We start from the raw sequence: 22913 nt of genomic DNA, 5'->3' as shown, positions 1-22913 counted from the left end.
CGGGCCACAAATTGTTTGTCCAATCCAGCCCTGCCTCAATTCAGAGAGTGTCTGATTGTTGGGCTGGTCAGCATGTTCTCCAAGTCCCTCACCCATGAAAGCATCTGGCTATAGCTTACTGAGAGGCTGGTATGCTGCTAACAACCAACCACTACACTTGATGAAATTTGAGAGAGAGATTAAGCTCAGTTTGAGTCAGTGCCCAGCCAGGTCAGAGCCACTACTGATGCCATGGATGGCAACTATGTGAACTTAATCCTGCACACTGTATACCCACAAATCACTTATAAACTTAATCATGTATTCTTCCTACTATAGTGCATAGTGACATTCCAATTACGTGTGTCACCACTGCCTGTGTTTGACACCAGTGTACAATAAACACTCGCAGGTGGCCTTTAAAGATGAATCGTGTGTTATGTTGCATTGGACAGATGGCCATTGGCACGAACAGCATGAAAAGTCTGAAAGCAGTGGGATACATGTTGGAGGAGGGAGCTTATGGTCTGACAAATGTTCCTCTGGCACTTTGTGGGTGATCTCATTATTCTGGAATGCAAAATGGAAAAACACAAGTAAACATATATCCTTGGGTATCATGTTCTGGCCTACATGCAGTTCGATGGCAATATTATGAAAAGGAAAGGCTGCTACTCACCATATAGGAGAGATGCTGAGTCACAGAAAGACACAACAAAAAGACTGCCACAGATATTGAGCTTTTGTAAAGTAGAAGCACAACTCACACACACATGACCACTGTCTCTGGCTGCTGAAACTATGGAATCTGGAGGGCCTGAGACTTGACAGACAGAGACAGTGGTCATGTGTGTGTGAGAGTTGTGCTTAAACTTTACAAAAAGGCAGTTTTGGCCAAAAGCTCAACATGTACACTATGTGATCAAAATTATTTGGACACCTTGTTCCTTTTAGCACTCATGTGGATGACCTCACACTTTTCGTTATTTAAGGTCAACTGCCACTTTTCGCACCATTCTGATATTTCTAGACTTAGAGAAAGCTTTTGACAATGTTGACTGGAATACTCTCTTTCAAATTCTAAAGGTGGCAGGGATAAAATACAGGGAGCGAAAGGCTATTTACAATTTCTTCTAAATCTTTGCAGTTCATTTTGATCTTCTGATGACTTTATTGATCGATAAATGACAGCGTCACCTGCAAACAACTGAAACTAATAAGCAAAAACAGTGTTCATAAAAATGGTACTAAATGTCTAAGCTCCAAAACTTCTGCATTACAAGTTATATTGTGTTATAAAACTGGACTACTTTGAGACTCAGGTATTATTTTGTGACAACAGTACATTCCAGCTTTTTATTCTTAAATGCTGTAACATGCAGTATGTAACTTTGCTGCAGTGTTTCTATGCTGCCATTAGTGATGGAACCTAGAAGTAAGTGTATAATAATTGAGCTAGTCATGAACACATGTTGGCAGGTATAAGAAAGTGTTTTTACACGTCTTGACTGCTTCCTGCTACTGCCGATAACTGTCAGGAGCTGACTAGCTGAAGGAAAGTTGATATAAATAAGTTACATGTGCAGACCTTGCTACGCACTGATCAGCCAGAACACTACGATCACCAGCCTACTATCAAAACAAAATCATCCCCCCCACCTCCCCCTCCACACACACACACACACACACACACACACACACACACACACACACACACACACACACACACACACACACACAGTATCAGTGAGTGTGCTGTCCTTGTGTAGAATGAGGAAGGTGTGTGATCTATCTGAGTTTGTAGTAATGGCCCAAGAGCTCGGTATGAGAATTTCAGAAATGTGCATGACTTGTCAGGTGTTTGAGGAGTGGTGTGGTGAGTGTCTTTAACATCTGGCAAAAACAGGGTGAAACCACATCCAAACATTGTGGGGCCAGGCAGCAGTCACCCCTCATCACAGATCTCGGATGTCGTAGGCTGGTCAGACTGGTAAAACAAGACAGCAGTGAACTGTGATGAAACTAGCATTGGACTTATCTGGACAGTTTACAGGAGTGTCTGAACACACAGCACACTAAACACTCCTAACAATGGGCATCTGCAGCCAATGACCCGTGCGTGTGCCAATGTTAACACCGTGACCTTGGAAACTGTGCCTGAAATTGGCATGTGACTACTGGAACTGGACGTTTGCACAATGGTAGAGTGTTGCACAGTCTGATGAATCCTGCTACATTCTTCATCATGCTGATGGGAGGGCACAAATTCGCCATCTACCAGAGGAACAGCTCCTCGACACCTGTACTGCATGATGGAAATTAGCTGGTAATGGCTCCGTTATGCTCTGGGGAACATCCGTGTGGTTATCCGTGAGTCCAGTGGAGTTCATGTAAGGCAGCGTATGGCCAAGGAGTGTTGTACACTGGTTGCAGACATGTACACCCCTTCATTACAATCAAGTATCCCAACACCAGTGGCATTTTTCAACAAGTTAATGCACCATATCACATGGACAGTAGTGTGATGGAATGACTCAAAGACCACAGTGGTGAGTTCCAGTTGATGCTGATGTGCTGCCCCCCCCCCCCCCTCTCCAACTCACCATATTTGAATCTGATGAAACACATCTGGAATGTGATTGCACATGGTGCCAGAGCCTCATTGCCCTCATCCCCAGAATTTATGGGAATTAGATGATTTGTGTGTGGATGTGGTGCCAACTCCCTCCAGCAGTAACTCTTGTGCTTAACGTTTTTTTTGGGGGGGGGGGGGGGGGGGCAACAATACTAAAATAAATATTTCATACTCAGAACACTAGGGGATTCCAAGTGAACAAACTGTGACAAAACTTGGCAGATGCTTTTGTACACTCACTGTGTCACGTGGATGCTTACCACTCATTCAATTGTAGGCCTGTTGGTGCTCGCATGTTAATTTGTTGAATGTGTTGGAACTGAATCAAAGAAGCAAAATTTGAGGTAAATAATCAAACAGTAATAAATCATTACTAGGATTATTCATTAAAGTATCTCCTATAAAATATTGATAGGAGTGGGAGTATCAGTTAAAAACTATTGTGCAAAAACTGTCAATATTGAGATGAAGATACTTGATATTAAGAACTATCTTTATTTTTCCATGTTTCTACACATGGCAGATCAGTTTGTATAATAAGAACAAAAGTGGACCTACTATCATTCTGCATTCTTTTACTTACCTAAAATCAAAACTGGTTCCAAGCAATATCTCTGATCAAATAATATTTGAGCTTCCTAGAAGGAGTGTTTGATAAACACTGTTCTTACACATGTGGATTTTTATGTTACAATTGTGTACATGTATCTTCTAATGATGAATTATGTTTATATTACTCTGTGATGTGTTCTTACTTATAAAGAATGCATCATGTGAGACCTGAAAATTGTATGGACTTCTTTGTTATATGGACTTCATTATTTGTACATCAGACTAATTGAGCCACATTTTGCAGGCTGTACAAAGGTATAGGATGTCCATTTAGAAGTCAAAAAATTACTAACTGGTTGGATAGGCCAGAAATAATCACTCAGGGTGATCATTTGGATCAGATAGCCCTTGGTATGGCACAACAACCTACTGCAAAGGATGATAAATACACGGACTATGAGGTATGTGTGTCAGAACTTGTTACTTCAGGTGATTTACATGTAAGCTGTAAAACATCACTTTCACTTTATTACTGAGCTCACATTTTTTGCCTGACTCAACACTAAACTGGTCTCTTTCAGCAGAGCCATTGTTTATGTGTTGTTTGTTTCCTGTGTAGAGTAGTTCTCATTTGTTAAATTGATTCCATTATGTAGTTTTAAATATGCACCAATGTATTATTTTTTCCTCTCATGGTTTTCTTTTCATGCACTACATATCTTGAAAAGAAGCATCCAAACTAAGAAATAGGAAACTGTATGATTTTTTGCTTGCTGGTAAAACTTCTGCCTCAATCTTCTTCCCCCCTCCTTCCCTTGTTTATTTACTCATCATGTTCTACACATCATACCAGGACGCATAAGTAACAAGTTAAGGTAAACAAGGAGGGGCTGCAGTTAGAAAGTGGAATTAATAGCCAAGTATTGTTTAACAGTTGTAAACAATTTGTGCTATTATTCTGAAAAATGTTGATGCCTCTTCATTTATATTTAGTAATTGCTGTTCAACTGTTACTGCTAGCTTAAAATCTGCATGAAGACTTTCTAATATCGAACAAGTTAACTATGTGCTGTAAGAATGAGTGATTATTTATAATCAACATAACATTGTATACATTTGACAACAATGTTCCATCTTTGAAGACAGACAGTTATAAGTCTGACATATACCTGTATAATCATTAGTGTTATGCTTGTTTTATTTTGATATTTTTACTCTCATATTTTTTTGTCCTAATTTAATAATCTAGCTACTCTAAAGAACTATGTCTTAACTAGGTTGGTTTCATTTTTTTAGAAGTTGGGGAGGGGCCAGGGTTGGCATGGTTACATTTACATTCCTGTGAAATACTAACTGAACATTATTAAATATATTCATTTAGTAGCAGGTTCAGTACTCATCAAATTTCTTTGAGATTCAGGCTCCACACCTGTCATTTGTGACTAAACTGAGTATTTCCTCTTCTTAGATTACAGTCCAATTTTGCACTGAGTACTATACTATGATTTTCCAATTTCAATCCCATGGCACAGCCAGTAGACCACAGAGTTTCTGAACAACAGTTTTCTATTACATAGCACTTCATTGTTACATTGCCAAATGCAGTCCCCCACTCCTTGATTTGCCCAGAGACTTAATAGGCCTATATGCATCATTTCACATAGTCTTTCAGTCCAACTGATCAATTACACATCAGTACTGCTGGTATCTAGAAACCTTGCGGTGCTACAGATACATTAACCCTTAACTCACAAGGCGACTTTTCTGTAATGTATACCACAAGGTGCAGTCCCTGGAACCCCTATGTTTGAACCAAGATTTAAGGCAAAAATCATTTGAAATTTCTAATTTATGCTATATAATATTTATTTTTACAATTATTTAAGTGTTTCATAAATGCTTCTAGTTAATTTTATTGCACTAAACAAAGCCCGCAGAATTATACTATTTATCACACGTAAGCACATAATTTTGTGTGGTTCTTTTAAATAGTACAGATAAATACTGTTAGAGTACTGAATTTTACATTGTGAAAAATTATGCAACCTCTGTAGCAAATAAATTTCCAAATAAAACTAAATTCCAGGGTTTCAATTAGCACATAAAAATTACAACCAAAAGGTACAAAACGAAAGTCTGTCAAATTTACATTCATTGCTAGGAACTACATTTTATCACCATTCAGAACACATTCAAATTTAACAGACACTTCAAATATTTCATTGAAGAAACAGACTGACCTCCATTACTGCTTTCCCGAAGTTCTTCCCCTGAATGATACTCTTTTTCGATAGCAGGACTGCGATCACTGGCTAATGTAAAATCATTGTCTTTTATGTTTATTTCTTGATCTATATCTCTGACACCTTCCTTCATAGACTGACTAACAATTTCATCAAACTCAGGAAAGTTAAAAATGACACATTCGTGCCAACACATTTTGGGCTATACGATACTGTGCTGAAGAAAACAGGTATGTAGTTCACGAGTCACGCAGTAGGAGACTCCAACACCTATTAATAACAAGTCTAAACAATAAATACAGAAGGCGATAATGCAACCAGAAACAAAACATCATAGGGGTGGCAATTTATGGAGGGTAGGGGGAGTATAGAAGCATTCCCCCTCAACTGGCCTTGGAGAGTGAGTTTGAAAATTTTCATGTAGTATGAGAAACCACACCTCGTGAGTCAAGGGTTAACAAATTTTACTGTATACAATTTTTTGTCATTTACATGCCTTTTATAAGTAATAATACTTTTACAAGGGCACAAATAATTTTTCATTTCAAAAATGTTTATTAATAAGCTTTAAAAGTCATAAACTTCCATTTTTACAAATCATATTTTGACTAATGTGGCACCCACACTGGACTTCTCTCCTAAAATTTATGAAATTCTCTAAATATTAGTAAAATATTAAATATGATAACTTAGGACTGCAAACCTCAGCAAAATATTAAAAATAATTTAAAAGTTTCCAAATAATATTTTCACCAAAAATGTCATTTAAGTAGTCCAATAATAATGAATTTTACAGCAAAACTATTTGTTTCTTAACAATATTGAATTTTAATCATGTGAATAATGCCATAAAGCTTTTGTAAAAAAAAAAAAAAAGTCATTAGCATCTTACAAAACTCATTACATTTACTCTTCCATTACATGTTAGCAAAGTTACCTAAAATTTCCTTTGCAAAAATGAATAATATATAATTTTTAATTTTTAACTAACTTTTATTCCCACTGACCATTGCAATGTTAAGCAGTGCATGTAACACCTAGAGTTATTTTAAAAAATCTTAACTGTGAGGACTGTCATATAAATATTGCTATAATTTTCGGTGTTAACGGTCCGATATACAGGTGATTCAGTAAGGGTGAATAACCTTTATGCATAACACACCATGAGTTATTGCTGCCAGATAGCAATTCTCCATCCTCAGCACAGAGGCTTGGTATAGGACCCTGTAATGTTTCTGCTCACAACTAAGATGTGAAATGCTTGTAATTGCAGTTTTTTCATTGATTTACAGGGACTGCTGCAAAAGACACAAAGTTTTGGAGCAGAAAGGCAATTCCTTAATGTTAAAAACACTTATATTGATATGTCATGGGTGTCAATGATTGTTAATCAACTGCCATACTCTTTGCCTTTGCTGCAGTGGGGTCTTTCTCTTACAATATGTTCCATTCCTACATCATTACAAGTAATATTCTCACAACCAAAACTCCTGGATATCCATAAATTATTTGTAGTTTCTTCCCTTCTCACTTCTCCACTACAGCATTTCTCAGCAACAAACAGACTGAGCAAATGCTGTACAAAAACTGAGACATAACTGCAGCAAACTGAGCAAAAACAGAGTCATGCAGGCACAGTTGAAGTCAGTTATAAAATGTTTAAACAATTAAGGGAGCACTTAGCTCTTCATTAAGAATTACAATCAAGCTTTTCACGTTTAACTTATTTTAATATGAAAGGAAATCATGAATTCAGCTACCTACAGGCATTGAAATAAATAAATGGTGAAAACTGAAAACTTCTGCTGGACTGGAACTTGAATCCATATGCTCTGTTTCTTCAGAATGGTTGCCTTAACTGCCTCAGTCATCCAGACATGCTTCCTTGCTGACACAAATTCTCGACCTGTCACAGGCAAGTAGTGCCCCTTCTATTATCCCTGCTGCTCAAAGAATTCGCTTAGTCTCACAGTGGCTCCAAAGATGTGGTGCACCTGCACTGAAATGCCTAGAGCTGTCCTCACTGATATACTCATACGATATGTGTTGTCTGTTCTGTCAGACACGCCAATGGTGGTACAGCAGCAATCATCCATATGTTGTTGTTGTTGTTGTTGTGGTCTTCAGTCCTGAGACTGGTTTGATGCAGCTCTCCATGCTACTCTATCCTGTGCAAGCCTCTTCATCTCCCAGTACCTACTGCAATCAACATCCTTCTGAATCTGCTTAGTGTATTCATCTCTTGGTCTCCCTCTACGATTTTTACCCTCCACGCTGCCCTCCAATGGTGATCCGTTGATGCCTCAGAACATGTCCTACCAACCGACCCCTTCTTCTGGTCAAGTTGTGCCACAAACTTCTCTTCTCCCCAATCCTATTCAATACCTCCTCATTAGTTATGTGATCTACCCATCTAATCTTCAGTATTCTTCTTTAGCACCACATTTCGAAAGCTTCTATTCTCTTCTTGTCCAAACTATTTATTGTCCATGTTTCACTTCCATACATGTCTACACTCCATACAAATACTTTCAGAAACGACTTCCTGACACTTAAATCTATACTCGATGTTAACAAATTTCTCTTCTTCAGAAACGCTTTCCTTGCCATTGCCAGGCTACATTTTATATCCTCTCTACTTCGACCATCATCAGTTATTTTGCTCCCCAAATAGCAAAACTCCTTTACTACATGAAGTGTCTAATTTCCTAATCTAATTCCCTCAGCATCACCGACTTAATTTGACTGCATTCCATTATCCTCGTTTTGCTTTTGTTGATGTTCGTTTTATACCCTCCTTTCAAGACACTGTCCATTCCATTCAACTACTCTTCCAAGTCCTGTCTCTGACAGAATTACAATGCCATCGGCGAACCTCAAAGTTTTTATTTCTTCTCCATGGATTTTAATACCTACTCCAAATTTTTCTTTTGTTTCCTTTACTGCTTGCTCAATATACAGATTGAATAACATCAGGGAGAGGCTACAACCCTGTCTCACTCGCTTCCCAACCACTGCTTCCCTTTCATGTCTCTCGACTCTTATAACTGCCATCTGGTTTCTGTACAAATTGTAAATAGCCTTTCGCTCCCTGTATTTTATCCCTGCCACCTTTAGAATTTGAAAGAGAGTATTCCAGTCAACATTGTCAAAAGCTTTCTCTAAGTCTACAAATGCTAGAAACGTAGGTTTGCCTTTCCTTAATCTTTCTTCTAAGATAAGTCGTAAGGTCAGTATTGCCTCACGTGTTCCATTGTTTCTACGGAATCCAAACTGATCTTCCCCGAGGTCGGCTTCTACTAGTTTTTCCATTCGTCTGTAAAGAATTCGTGTCAGATTATTGTCAGAAGACGGCTGCTCAGATTGTCTCCCAAATCGGTGATATAGATATGGAATAGCAAAGGACCTATAACACTACCTTGAGGAACGCCAGAAGTCGCTTCTGTTTTGGTCGATGACTTTCCGTCAATTTCTACGAACTGTGACCTCTCTGTTAAAAGGCGAGTAAGCCAGAGGGTCCACACGTTTGAGCACCGCAAATGGTGGACGAGTGCGTCAGCACTACCAACGGAGGGGTCCAGTTGAGCAGCCAAGTGTTTGATTGTGATCTGTCGATCATCTCGAGGGAGATTGTCCGCACGTCCCAACACTGCAAGAGCCACAGCTGTGAGCGGCCAGCCGGGACGCGGGAAATCGGACAGGTTTCCGCACCCTTGTCGTGATGACGACAAGCACCTCGCCCAACGACTCACCGTGCTTTTCTTAACTGCCTCGTCACCGTAGCTCTTCTGCAAGCGCATATCAACATCTGCGATGCTCAGTTTTTCCGCCAAAAGAAACTCTACGACACCTCCCTACTTGGAACGAACCTGTGTTACAGACACCATTTACGTATAGCGGCGCCACCTACCGTAATTTCATGAAACGATAGGGGTTGAAGTGGGAGTTTTCGATGGAGTCCCACAAAAAATTCCGCATTTTTTTCAACTGAAATTGGCCGGGGTAAAATATGTGTTGCAGTACTTACCAAACGCCACTCGTATTTGTTACTATTGTACGCATCAAGATTATACTACGTTGATGTTGTGCAGTCTGAAGACTGATTAGCGGCAGCTCTCCACGATACGCTGTCCTGTGCAAATGCTCCACCTCTGCATACCTGTTTCAATCTCAATTCATTTTAACCTGCTTACACTATCGAGTATCGACCCCCATCTACCTTCCAAACTTCTCTCCATTACCAAATAAACCATTTGGACGCAGCAGTCCCTCGTGGGTACACGAACTCGAGCTGGCGCTGTTTTGGAATACTGAAGACTACCGTGTCACTAAACGCCGGCCGCAGAGGCGCCTTCACTCACACACATACTAGCAGCAATCGTGTGGCTGGCCATCTGCGCAGAACTGCGCTGTTTTTCAGTTCGCGTTGTTAAGACGAGGAACATACGTCTTTTTCGGCCCACAGTTGGCAATGGTTGATATTTTGGACATCCTAGTGAGGGATTCCTGTGCCAAATTCGGTCCAATTGGAGCGCTGTTGGGGGGACCCTGCCCATAACGCTCCAAACGTTCTCAAATGAGGAGAGAATCAGCTACCTTGCTGGCCAACGTAAGGTTTCGCAAGCAGGAAGACAAGCAGTGGAAACCCTCGCCATGTGCGTGCGGGCGTTACCTTGCTGAAATGTAAGTCCAGGATGGCTTGCATGATGGGCAGCCAACTGGGCGTAGATAATCGTCGACGTACCGCTGAGCCGCAATGGCGCTGAGGACGAAACCCAAAGAGGTCCTGCTGTGAAAAGAAGTGTGCACCCCCCAGACAATCATTCCTTGTCGTCAAGCCATACAGCGGGCGACTGTCATGTTGGTATCCAAACGCTTTCCGGGTCGTCTCCACAAACGTCTTCGGTCTGGAACCTCATTGGCTGGACTACATGTATCTTCAGTGATGTGCCTCGCTTCGAACTGAGCCCCAATGACCAGCAAAGACGTATCTGGAGACACCCCAGGTGGCATCTGGACACCAGCTTGACTGTCACCCGCCATATTGCCAAGCGATCAGAGTGATGGCCTGGGGTGGCATTTCTTCTCATGGCAGGACCCCTTTGGTCGTCATCTGCGGCACCGTTACACCACAGCGGTACGCCGACCATATTCTACACCCCATTTTGTTGCCCTTCATGGCGAGCCATCCCGGACTTACACATCACCAAGATATGCCCGCCAGCAGATGACAACAGTTCCTAAGCTTGTGTTCGTGCTTGCCAAGCCCTACCTTCGCCAAGAACGTCTCTGCGTCTCTCCTCAATTATGAACGTTTGGGGTATTACAGGCAGGACTCTTAAATTAGCTCATGATTTCGACGATCTAAGGCGTTAATTGAACAAAATTTGGCAAGATATCCCTCAGGAGGCTATCCAGCAACTCTATCGACCAATGCCAAGCCGAATAACTGCATGTATAAAGGCCACATTTGTACTAAAGCGTTATTGGTTTGCTCACTTTGTCAAGCTCTTTCTCTTGAACGAATCATCCAATATTTTAGAAACTGTTTGTTTGTCTGTACAAGTACATCACATCTACTGATTTCCGTCCCATTCGGATAATTATTTCGTGGTGCGTCGTTTTCGTTTTGTTTTGGAATGTATTATAATGTGTTTTTAAGGAATAAATTGGTGAGGGTTAACTAGTCGCTATTCATGTGTTTCTGTACCTCAAAGACCCAGCGCCTATATAATCCTAACAGACAGATGGGAGGTCCTCAGCTGAGGACACAGAACTCGTAACCTAGAGATGTGTCCTTCAACCTATCTTTTGGTTTAGGCAAGTTGTACCCTAAGCATCTGTTCTCCCTAATTCGATTCAGTACCTCCTCGTCGATTTTCAGATCTATCCACCTACTCGTCAGCATTATTCTGTTATACGACATTTTAGAAGCTTCTATTCCTCCTTATGTTTATTTTTTACTAGCTGACCCGGAAAACTCTGTTCCGCCTTAAAGCCAATAAATAATCATATTTCGGATGTTAAGTTCAATTTTCTATTAGGAAATACAAATAAAAAATTAAGTGTTTTAATGATGTCGGATTAAATCCTCGTTCTTCGATACCGTCTACCCCAAATTAGGTCATTTGGAAACAACTATTGTATATTTTGGTGTTTGCAAGAAAATGACGTGATTCAGGTGTTCCGCCACAAAGCAATGAAATCAATGGCTCAGGTGGCGCAGTCAATAATGGCAGTTTCACTTTCCCACTGAGGCAGCACAATCCGTGCGTTTCTCCGGAAAACTTCAATGCACCACAATACTCGCAAACAACACCCATCGGCCCAATGCAAACGCAAGAATGCAAGCAGTAGTCACTGGCGCGACTGCTACGGTCGCAGGTTCGAATCCTGCCTCGGGCATGGATGTGTGTGATGTCCTTAGGTTAGTTAGGTTTAAGTAGTTCTAAATTCTAGGGGACTGATGACCGCAGATGTTAAGTCCCATAGTGCTCAGAGCCATTTGAACCATTTGAACCAAGTAATCACTGCTGCAATCGTATCTAAACGCTGCTCAATTCAAATCATCAAATCATAAATCTCTTCTTGTGCGTCGAAAATTATCTACATGTTAATCTCCGTTGTTCGTTAGACCATTTCGCATTGGCAACCGAGACGCTTCACGGGCTGCCTCGCTTTGCTCTTGTGATTGAGAAGCTCGAAGCCGAGCCATACTAACGCCCCGCTCTTCATGGCCAATTTGTTGTTCTTCTTCAGTCCTTTCATTCGCAATGTTTTGTATCCTTCTTGCATTACGGCTTTGTCGATAAATATTCGATTGTCTTGGTCGCAGCATTGTTAATCATGATTCAAAGAAAATACAAATTATTTCTTTAAATATTTAATTGATGATATATACTGATACTTAACCATAGATGTTTAGCTGTCATTTGCTTTTTGTTATACCATGCCAGATGCGTTTTTGTTATACCACGTCTTATAGTGGTCGAACGGGATAAAAGGTATCCTATGCCCGTCTCCTGGTTCTAAGCTACCTCTCCACCAATTTTCAGGCAAATCGGTCCAGCCATTATTGAGTTATAAATAGTGTAACTAAAACGACTCGACTATGTATATATACACTCCTGGAAATAGAAATAAGAACACCGTGAATTCATTGTCCCAGGAAGGGGAAACTTTATTGACACATTCCTGGGGTTAGATACATCACATGATCACACTGACAGAACCACAGGCACATAGACTCAGGCAACAAAGCATGCACAATGTCGGCACTAGCACAGTGTATATCCACCTTTCGCAGCAATGCAGCCTGCTATTCTCCCATGGAGACGATCGCAGAGATGCTGGATGTAGTCCTGCGGAACGGCTTGCCATGCCATTTCCACCTGGCGCCTCAGTTGGACCAGCGTTCGTGCTGGACGTGCAGACCGCGTGAGACGACGCTTCGTCCAGTCCCAAACATGCTCAATGGGGGACAGATCCGGAGATCTTGCTGGCCAGGGTAGTTGACTTACACCTTCTAGAGCACGTTGGGTGGCACGGGATACATGCGGACGTGCATTGTCCTGTTGGAACAGCAAGTTCCCTTGCCGGTCTAGGAATGGTAGAACGATGGGTTCGATGACGGTTTGGATGTACCGTGCACTATTCAGTGTCCCCTCGACAATCACCAGAGGTGTACGGCCAGTGTAGGAGATCGCTCCCCACACCATGATGCCGGGTGTTGGCCCTGTGTGCCTCGGTAGTATGCAGTCCTGATTGTGGCGCTCACCTGCACGGCACCAAACACGCATACGACCATCATTGGCACCAAGGCAGAAGCGACTCTCATCGCTGAAGACGACACGTCTCCATTCGTCCCTCCATTCACGCCTGTAGCGACACCACTGGAGGCGGGCTGCACGATGTTGGGGCGTGAGCGGAAGACGGCCTAACGGTGTGCGGAGTGTCCCTAATTTGCTGGGAAGTGACGGTGCGGTCCCCTACGGCACTGCGTAGGATCCTACGGTCTTGGCGTGCATCCGTGCGTCGCTGCGGTCCGGTTCCAGGTCGACGGGCACGTGCATCATCCGCCGACCACTGGCGACAACATCGATGTACTGTGGAGACCTCACGCCCCACGTGTTGAGCAATTCTTCGGTACGTCCACCCGGACTCCCGCATGCCCACTATACGCCCTCGCTCGAAGTCCGTCAACTGCACATACGGTTCACGTCCACGCTATCGCGGCATGCTACCAGTGTTAAAGAGTGCGATGGAGCTCCGTATGCCACGGCAAACTGGCTGACACTGACGGCGGCGGTGCACAAATGCTGCGCAGCTAGCGCCATTCGACAGCCAACACCGCGGTTCCTGGTGTGTCCGCTGTGCCGTGCGTGTGATCATTGCTTGTACAGCCCTCTCGCAGTGTCCGGAGCAAGTATGGTGGGTCTGACACACCGGTGTCAATGTGTTCTTTTTTTCATTTCCAGGAGTGTACATTGACCAAACTATTCGTACCGTCAATGACAGATGTGTTCCACATCATCGCCATACGCGATTATTACAACCTGACAAATCGGCAGTGGCTGAGCACTGTCTTAAGGAGGGACCTTCACTGAAGAGGCAAGGAAAGTGGTACACCTGCCTAACACCCTGCAGGGCCTCTCCCCCCCCCCCCCCCCCTCCCAGCATGCAGAAGTGCCACAACAGGACGTGGCATGGACTCGACTAATGTCTTAAGTAGTGCTGGAGGGAACTGACACCATGAATCCTGCAGGGTTGTCTATAAATCCGTAAGGGTACGAGACAGTGGGGATCTCTTCTGAACAGCACGTTGCAAGGCATCCCAGATATACTCAACAATGTTCATGTCTACAGAGATACGTGGCCATCGGAAGTGTTTAAACAGAAGAGTGTTCATGGAGACTCTGAAGCAATTCTGCCCATGTGGGGTGTCCTCTTGTCCTGCTGGAATTGCTCAAGTCCGTCAGAATGCACAATGGGCATGAATGGACGCACGTGATCTGACAAGATGCTTATGTACGTACCACCTATCAGAGTCCTATCTAAACGTATCACGGGCCCCATATCACTCCAATTGCACACCCCCATCCCATTACAGAGCTTCGACCAGCTAGAACAGTGTAACATCTCGGTTCAGTTTACAGTGATAAAAGCTATAGAAGGAATAATTTAAAATTAAGAATAGAATTTTTAGAGGGGAAAATAGTGTAGAATCAGCGGTAATTGCAGATCAAAATTATAGTGTATCAGCAAGTAGTTTAAAGTCTAAGTTCAGCAAAGCCACGGAATCTCCGTCATGGAGAAGGCAGTGACGCTAAACTCTTCTGATGAAAAACCTATAAAAAGGCCTGACCGTCATTATTGCCGCCATTTTGCCTTGATTGTTTCGTTAAAGGGCGGGGAATTATCGTGTTAAGATTCACGATAAACTGTCAGAATATTACGGAGATTGAAAGTGATGTAGTGTACGATCTCTGACTGTTGGTAGCAACTGAGTATTAAGGGGATTTTAGGACTTTAGTGCTAGACTGGAACTTTACGGACTGAAATTACCCGCTGATACGAGTGAATTCGGAGTAATGTGTGGACTTTGGAAAGTGTCGTGTGCCGTTAGTTGCGAATCTGGACGTAGAGCGCGTGAATATCGGCTATTGAGGTTCCTCCAGGCTAGGAACCTTTTAAATAGACCATCATCCATCACCTTCTTAATCCTTGAATATAGTGCGAAAGTGAAATACAAGAGTGTTGTACTTACGTGGTACAAATCAGCGAAGTTTTTACGAAACCAAAGCTATTGAGCAGTCATCACCATCTAGCGGAAAGCGTAGGCATTAACTAACACGCTAACTGAAGTGAACGTTTACGTGTTTTACGGACTGCTTAATATGAACTTTTGTGACTCTTTCACGTCCCACTCCTAAAGGTGGCGCAGGCTGACTTAATCAGAAATGGGGAGAGTTTTAGCTGAGAAAATTACAAAATAAAAGCGATATTTGCAAGACTCGTAGTAATAGCAAAACACCAGGCCCGCACGTCATCCGAGAGTCGTCGCTGTCACGTCGGGAAGTGAAGCCGGAAAACCTACCGACGATGCGTATCTACGAGCAGATTCGACGTGTAGTAGCTAAAAAGGGAACCACAAGAGAGTTGGGGATGCTTCAACAGTCCCCTGCTGACATGCAGGACCCACCGATTCGTGAGGTTGTCTCTCTTACACGTCCATCCGCTCGACGCAATTTGAAACGAAACTCGTCTGACCAGGCAACGAGTTTGCTCTTTCCAACAGTACGTCGTTCACGCACGTATCTAAAATAATATAATAGTTATGAGTTTTTTGATCGGACGATTCTCTTTTATGCACTCTGTGTATCGTCTGTTGCCTGTTTTCATGTTATTTAATTGTACTGTGTTTGGTTCTGACGCCTGCAGCGATGCTGACGCTGTGGGTGATACTTTCGGCCGCCATGCTGCTGACGTGCGAGGCTGAGCACGAATGCGGGCCCAACGTGGTGCCGCTGTCGACGGTTCCCGGGAAACCCTGCAGACTCCGCGTCACCAAGGGTAAGTCAGCCACGCGCTCGTCTAACAGCTATCTGTCTCGCAGCTACCGCCGTAAGCTACTACGTAGCGAATTTTGTCACATCGAACTGGCAACGTGTTTTTGTAGCGATGCTGTTAACCTCACTTTGGCAAGCCAAATATTGTGATGCTGGTTTCTTTATGCTATCACTTTGATGAAGATGATGATGATGATGATGATTGGTTTGTGGGACGTTCAACTGCGTGGTCATCAGCGCCCATACAAATTCCCAATCTTTTCATTGCCGAGTCTCGTCACTTTCTATAATGGCGATGAAATGTTGAGGACAACACAAACCCCCAGAAAAATCCCCGACTCGGCTGGGAATCGAACCTGGGACATCACGATCCAGAGGCGGCAACGCTAGCTACTAGACCACGAGCTGCGGACCTATCACTTTGAGAATTTCATTTACAAAAACTACATTTACTTACTGGTAACACTGCGGCTACCGGTGGTGAACAAAAATTTGAAAAAAAAAAAACAAGAACACAACACAGTGCAATGTCTAATAAGGTCAAGGAAGTCAGATGGCATTCAAATTAGGTTCCAGTCGTCTCGGAATCAATAAACAAGTTCGAGACTGTTAGGCCACGGTCGATGTACAAAAGTGTCCCCTAAGGTTTCCCCTCCGGCTGTGGAAGACATCTTCAGAGGTAAATACGGATAAATCTTTCGTAGCGCAGCGGCTTTACCAAAAGGGTGATGACGAAATAAAATTCACCAAGACGAGTGATATCTCGAAAACATCGCACTATCATCCACATATCCATAGAAAGATAAGCAGGGATGGCTAGAGGACAAATGTAAGGATGTAGAGGCTTGTCTCACCAGGGGCAAGATAGATACTGCCTACAGGGAAATTAAAGAGACCTTTGGAGATAAGAGAACCACTTGTATGAACATCAAGAGCTCAGATGGAAACGCACTTCCAAGCAAAGAAGGGAAAGCAGAAAGGTGGGAGGAGTATATAGAGGGTCTATAGAAAGGCGATGTACTTGAGGACAATATTATGCAAATGGAAGAGGATGTAGATGAAGATGAAGTGGGAGATATGATACTGTGTGAAGAGTTTGACAGAGCACTGAAAGACCTGAGGCGAAACAAGGCCCCAGGAGTAGACAACATTCCATTAGAACTACTGACAGCCTTGGGAGAGCCAGTCCTGACAAAACTCTACCATCTGGTGAGCAAGATATATGAGACAGGCGAAACACACTCAGACTTAAAGAAGAATATAATAATTCCAATCACGAAAAAAGCACGTGTTGGCAGATGTGAAAATTACCGAACTATCAGTTCAATAAGTCACAGCTGCAAAATACTAACGCGAATAATTTACAGACGAATGGAAAAACTAGTAGAAGCCGACCTCGGGGAAAATCAGTTTGGATTCCTTAGAAATATTGGAACACGTGAGGCAATACTGACCCAACGACTTATCTTAGAAGCTAGATTAAGGAAAGACAAACCTACGTTCCTAGCATTTGTAGACTTAGAGAAAGCATTTGACAATGTTGACTGGAATACTCTCTTTCAAATTCTGAAGGTGGCAGGGGTAAAATACAGGGAGCGAATGGCTATTTACAATTTGTACAGAAACCAGATGGAAGTTATAAGAGTCGAGGACATCAAAGGCAAGCAGTGGTTGGGAAGGGAGTGAGACAGGGTTGTAGCCTCTCCCCGATGTTATTCAATCCGTAGAGGGAGACCAAGAGATGAATACACTAAGCAGACTGAAAAGGATGTAGGCTGCAGTAGGTACTGGGAGATGAATAAACTTGCACAGGATAGAGTACCATGGAGAGCTGCATCAAACCAGTCTCAGGACTGAAGACCATAACAACAACATGCACAGAAAGGCTACTCGAATCTGTGGACACCGTAATAATTTTAACAGAAAAGAGGAAGGTATTAAATCAGACAAAATTTGAATGTCAACATTGCAACATAAGAATGACGACAGATTACTTTCAGTCGAGAATGTTGGCAATACCAGCGATAACCTCGTAGCTAACGTCACGTGATAGACTGTCGTGCCCTCTGCGCTGCGCATATAATCGGCGCTCTTTCGGGTTCTCGTTGCAGTTAGCCATTTTACCTCTGAAGATGTCTCCCGCAGTCGGAGAGGAAACATTAGGAGAAAGCTTTGTACGTCGATCCGGACCTGACAGCCCGGAATTCTTACGTGTAAGCTTACATTGTGTGATACACAAGATGAATGACCTAAAACATGCACCGCAAATACACTCCTGGAAATTGAAATAAGAACACCGTGAATTCATTGTCCCAGGAAGGGGAAACTTTATTGACACATTCCTGGGGTTAGATACATCACATGATCACACTGACAGAACCACAGGCACATAGACTCAGGCAACAAAGCATGCACAATGTCGGCACTAGCACAGTGTATATCCACCTTTCGCAGCAATGCAGCCTGCTATTCTCCCATGGAGACGATCGCAGAGATGCTGGATGTAGTCCTGCGGAACGGCTTGCCATGCCATTTCCACCTGGCGCCTCAGTTGGACCAGCGTTCGTGCTGGACGTGCAGACCGCGTGAGACGACGCTTCGTCCAGTCCCAAACATGCTCAATGGGGGACAGATCCGGAGATCTTGCTGGCCAGGGTAGTTGACTTACACCATCTAGAGCACGTTGGGTGGCACGGGATACATGCGGACGTGCATTGTCCTGTTGGAACAGCAAGTTCCCTTGCCGGTCTAGGAATGGTAGAACGATGGGTTCGATGACGGTTTGGATGTACCGTGCACTATTTGCACTATTCAGTGTCCCCTCGACGATCACCAGAGGTGTACGGCCAGTGTAGGAGATCGCTCCCCACACCATGATGCCGGGTGTTGGCCCTGTGTGCCTCGGTCGTATGCAGTCGTGATTGTGGCGCTCACCTGCACGGCGCCAAACACGCATACGACCATCATTGGAACCAAAGCGGAAGCGACTCTCATCGCTGAAGACGACACGTCTCCATTCGTCCCTCCATTCCCGCCTGTCGCGACACCACTGGCGGCGGGCTGCACGATGTTGGGGCGTGAGCGGAAGACGGCCTAACGGTGTGCGGGACCGTAGCCCAGCTTCATGGAGACGGTTGCGAATGGTCCTCGCCGATACCCCAGGAGCAACAGTGTCCCTAATTTGCTGGGAAGTGGCGGCGCGGTCCCCTACGGCACTGCGTAGGATCCTACGGTCTTGCCGTGCATCCGTGCGTCGCTGCGGTCCGGTCCCAGGTCGACGGGCATGTGCACCTTCCGCCGACCACTGGCGACAACATTGATGTACTGTGGACACCTCACGCCCCACGTGTTGAGCAATTCGGCGGTACGTCCACCCGGCCTCCCGCATGCCCAATATACGCCCTCGCTCAAAGTCCGTCAACTGCACATACGGTTCACGTCCACGCTGTCGCGGATTGCTACCAGTGTTAAAGACTGCGATGGAGCTCCGTATGCCACGGCAAACTGGCTGACACTGACGGCGGTGGTGCACAAATTCTGCGCAGCTAGCGCCATTCGACGGCCAACACCGCGGTTCCTGGTGTGTCCGCTGTGCCGTGCGTGTGATCATTGCTTATACTGCCCTCTCGCAGTGTCCGGAGCAAGTATGGTGGGTCTGACACACCGGTGTCAATGTGTTCTTTTTTCCATTTCCAGGAGTGTATTACCGAAGCGGAAAGTTCTATTGATTGGCAGACAGGGGCTCGTATTGTTATCCAATAAACACATTGTAATGACACTCATAAAGTGCATTTTTGTTAAAACATACTCTTTTTTAAATGGGACAGGGCCTATTGACACTAACTAATTAAAAGTTGGGTAAATTAGAATCTCAGTGGTGTTTTGTTGCACTATTCTAGTGCAAGTCGTTTGCGAGATACCGTACATGGAAAGGTTCTCACACCGACACTTGTACGGCGCTAAGTCAATTATTATCTGCAAAGTAGTTATACAATTTTATTGAAATCAAATAGGAAACTTACAAGAACATCTTTTTCGACATAGTCTCCTTGCGTTTCAACACACTCGGTCCATCGTTGTACAAGCTTCCTGATGCCCTCAGAAGAGAAAGTTCTTGGGTGAGCTGCGAGCCAGGAATGCACCACTTCTTTCACTGCTTCGCCAGAGGCAAATCGACGGCACCTTAATGCCTGTTTGAGTGGACCAAACAAGTGACAGTCAGAAGGGGCAAGATCGAGACTACATGGAAGATGATCCAGTACTTGAATTTTGAGTTTCTGGAGCGTTTCTACAGTGTGGGCAGCAGTACGCGCACAGAGCCCGCATGTCGCGGTCGTGCGGCAGCGTTCTCGCTTCCCGCGCCCGGGTTCGATTCCCGCCGGGGTCACGGATTTTCTCTGCCTCGTGATGGCTGGGTGTTGTGTGATGTCCTTAGGTTAGTTACGTTTGAGGAGTTCTAAGTTCTAGGGGACTGATGACCTAAGACGTTAAGTCCCGTAGTGCTCGGAGCCATTTGATTTTTGTAAGAAGTTGTCCCCTTCGTTACCGTAGCGATCCAATTGTTTTTGCCAGATATCCAAGCACGTTTGTTTATCCAACTGTGTGAGTTGTTTTGGGACCCATCTTCCACAAATTTTATGAAATCCGTCTGTTGTGGACGATATAGTCGGCAGAACCGTGACTAATTTGCAGACGATGTGCCACTTCGTCAATAGTTAATCGTCTGTCTAAGAGAATCATTTCACGTGAATGCTCAATGGTTTCTTCATTCGTGTCGGTAAACGGTCGTCCGGCTCCTTCATCGTGTGTAACACTTGTGCGACCATTTCGGCATTTTTCAGTCCATTCGTAGACACTCCGTTGTGGCAAAACACTGTTCCCGTACTGTACCGAAAGTCTTCGATCAATTTCGTCCCCTGATACGCCTTCCGACCACAAGAAAACGGATCACTGAAGTTGCTCTTCTTTCCTGCCGCCGGCCGCGGTGGTCTCGCGGTTCTAGGCGCTCAGTCCGGAACCGCGGGACAGCTACGTTCGTAGGTTCGAATCCTGCCTCGGGCATGGATGTGTGGGATGTCATTAGGTTAGTTAGGTTTAATTAGTTCTAAGTTCTAGGGGATTGATGACCACAGATGTTAAATCCCATAGTGCTTAGAGCCAACCTTTCCTGCCAATAGACAGCGGAGCAGCCATGATCAACAGCAGGACTGCGATAGCAAAACTAACCTCGCAGCTTGAAAATTGCAAAGATATAACAACAAACAAGCAAAGCATGCGTCATCAACGTAAAACGACAGTACTACCAATATAAACAATAATATAACTAAATTGAGCATACTAATTGACTTACGCTCGTTCAGTACTGTGGTAACGTACACTAAACAACAACACAAGAGCGTACGCTAGTTATGTGGATTCTGACCAGTAACGAGACAACTGAGCATCACAGATTGTGTTCAAAATGACCACCGGCAGCGGCAGTACACGCTTCCAGTCTCGTACGGAACGGCTGCTGCACACGTGGTAACATTGTCCGAGCAGGCTGCAGTAACTCGTCGTTGCACATCATCGGGAATAGTTGTAGAGACCGCCTTTCAGGTTTCGCCACAGAAAAAGTATGCAAGTGTCAAACCCATGGAACGGGCCAGCCACGGTACAGGCCGTCTGTGTCCAATCCAAAAATTTGTAAACAATTCGTGAAGACACGCTGCAGTACTTTGTGCACTATAGGCAGGTCAGTCATCACGTTGCTACCACAGGTTACTCCTAGTCTGCACAGGAACGTCTTCCAGAGTCTGTGGAAGATGGCGTGTTAAGACGTCGCCATGCTAGTGCGCGTTCAGCGTTCCATCCAAGAAAAACTGGCCTATGAGCTCACGGTTCGCTACCTGCACCACACGCTTGCACTCCACGTACGATGACGTTCCACCTGAAGAGACGAACTGGGACTGTCAACAGACCTATAGTGCATGTTCTGGTCATTTATCTGGCCATGATTGGTAAATGTAAATTCATCACTGAACGAGATACATGATACATCTGCAGTATCCTGTCTTAATGCCCATACCAATTCGATTCTACACGGAGTACGCGAAAGAACTTGCCCCCCTTCTAACAGCCGTGTACCGCAAGTCTCCAGAGGAACGGAAGGTTACAAATCACTGGAAAAGAGCATAGGTAGTCCCAGTCTTCAAGAAGGGTCGTCGAGCAGATGCGCAAAACTATAATTCTATATCTCTGACATCGATCTGTTATAGAATTTTAGAACATATTTTTTGTTCGCGTGTCATATCATTTATGGAAACCCAGAACCTACTCTGTGGGAATCAACATGGATTCCGGAAACAGCGATCGTGTGAGACCCAACTTCCTTTATTTGTTCATGAGACCCAGAAAATATTAGATACAGGCTCCCAGGTAGATGCCATTTTCCTTGACTTCAGTAGGCGTTCGATACGGTTCCGCACTGTCGCCTGATAAACAAAGTAAGAGCGGACGGAATATCCGACCAGCTGTGTGGCTACATTGAAGAGTTTTTAGCAAACAGAACACAACATATTTTCACAATATATGTAAATGACCTAGTAGATAGTGTCGGAAGTACCATGCGTCTTTTCACGGATGATGCTGTAGTATACAGAGAAGTTGCAGCATTAGAAAATTGTACTGAAGTGCAAGAAGAACTGCAGCGGATAGGCACTTGATGCAGGGAGTGGCAACTGACCGTTAACATAATGTAGCGTATTGCGAATACATATAAAGAAGGATCCTTTATTGAATGATTATATGATAGCGGAAGAAACACTGGTAACAGTTACTTCTGCAAAATATCTGGGAGTATGTGTACGGAACGATTTGAAGTGGAGTGATCATATAAAATTAATTGTTGGTAAGGCGGGTGCCAGGTTGAGAATCATTGGGAGAGTCCTTAGAAAA

At 44.0% G+C, this 22913-nt stretch overlaps 1 protein-coding gene across 1 annotated transcript in view; it reads left to right on the top strand.

The window, feature by feature from the left end:
• The window catches only part of LOC126292017 (peroxidase-like), a 176853-nt gene that overhangs the window by 52020 nt on the left and 101920 nt on the right, over positions 1-22913 (top strand). The window contains exon 2 of the mRNA XM_049985809.1: positions 15850-15981. Within this exon, the coding sequence (XP_049841766.1) occupies positions 15852-15981 (130 nt within the window). The 5' untranslated portion in view covers positions 15850-15851. The remainder of the gene's footprint in view (positions 1-15849; positions 15982-22913) is intronic.

The sequence above is a fragment of the Schistocerca gregaria genome, chromosome 9 (assembly GCF_023897955.1).
Source record: "Schistocerca gregaria isolate iqSchGreg1 chromosome 9, iqSchGreg1.2, whole genome shotgun sequence".
NCBI classification, from domain to species: Eukaryota; Metazoa; Arthropoda; class Insecta; order Orthoptera; family Acrididae; genus Schistocerca; species Schistocerca gregaria.
Note: the sequence above shows the minus strand (reverse complement) of the source record. Positions and strands in the feature narration are given on the sequence as shown.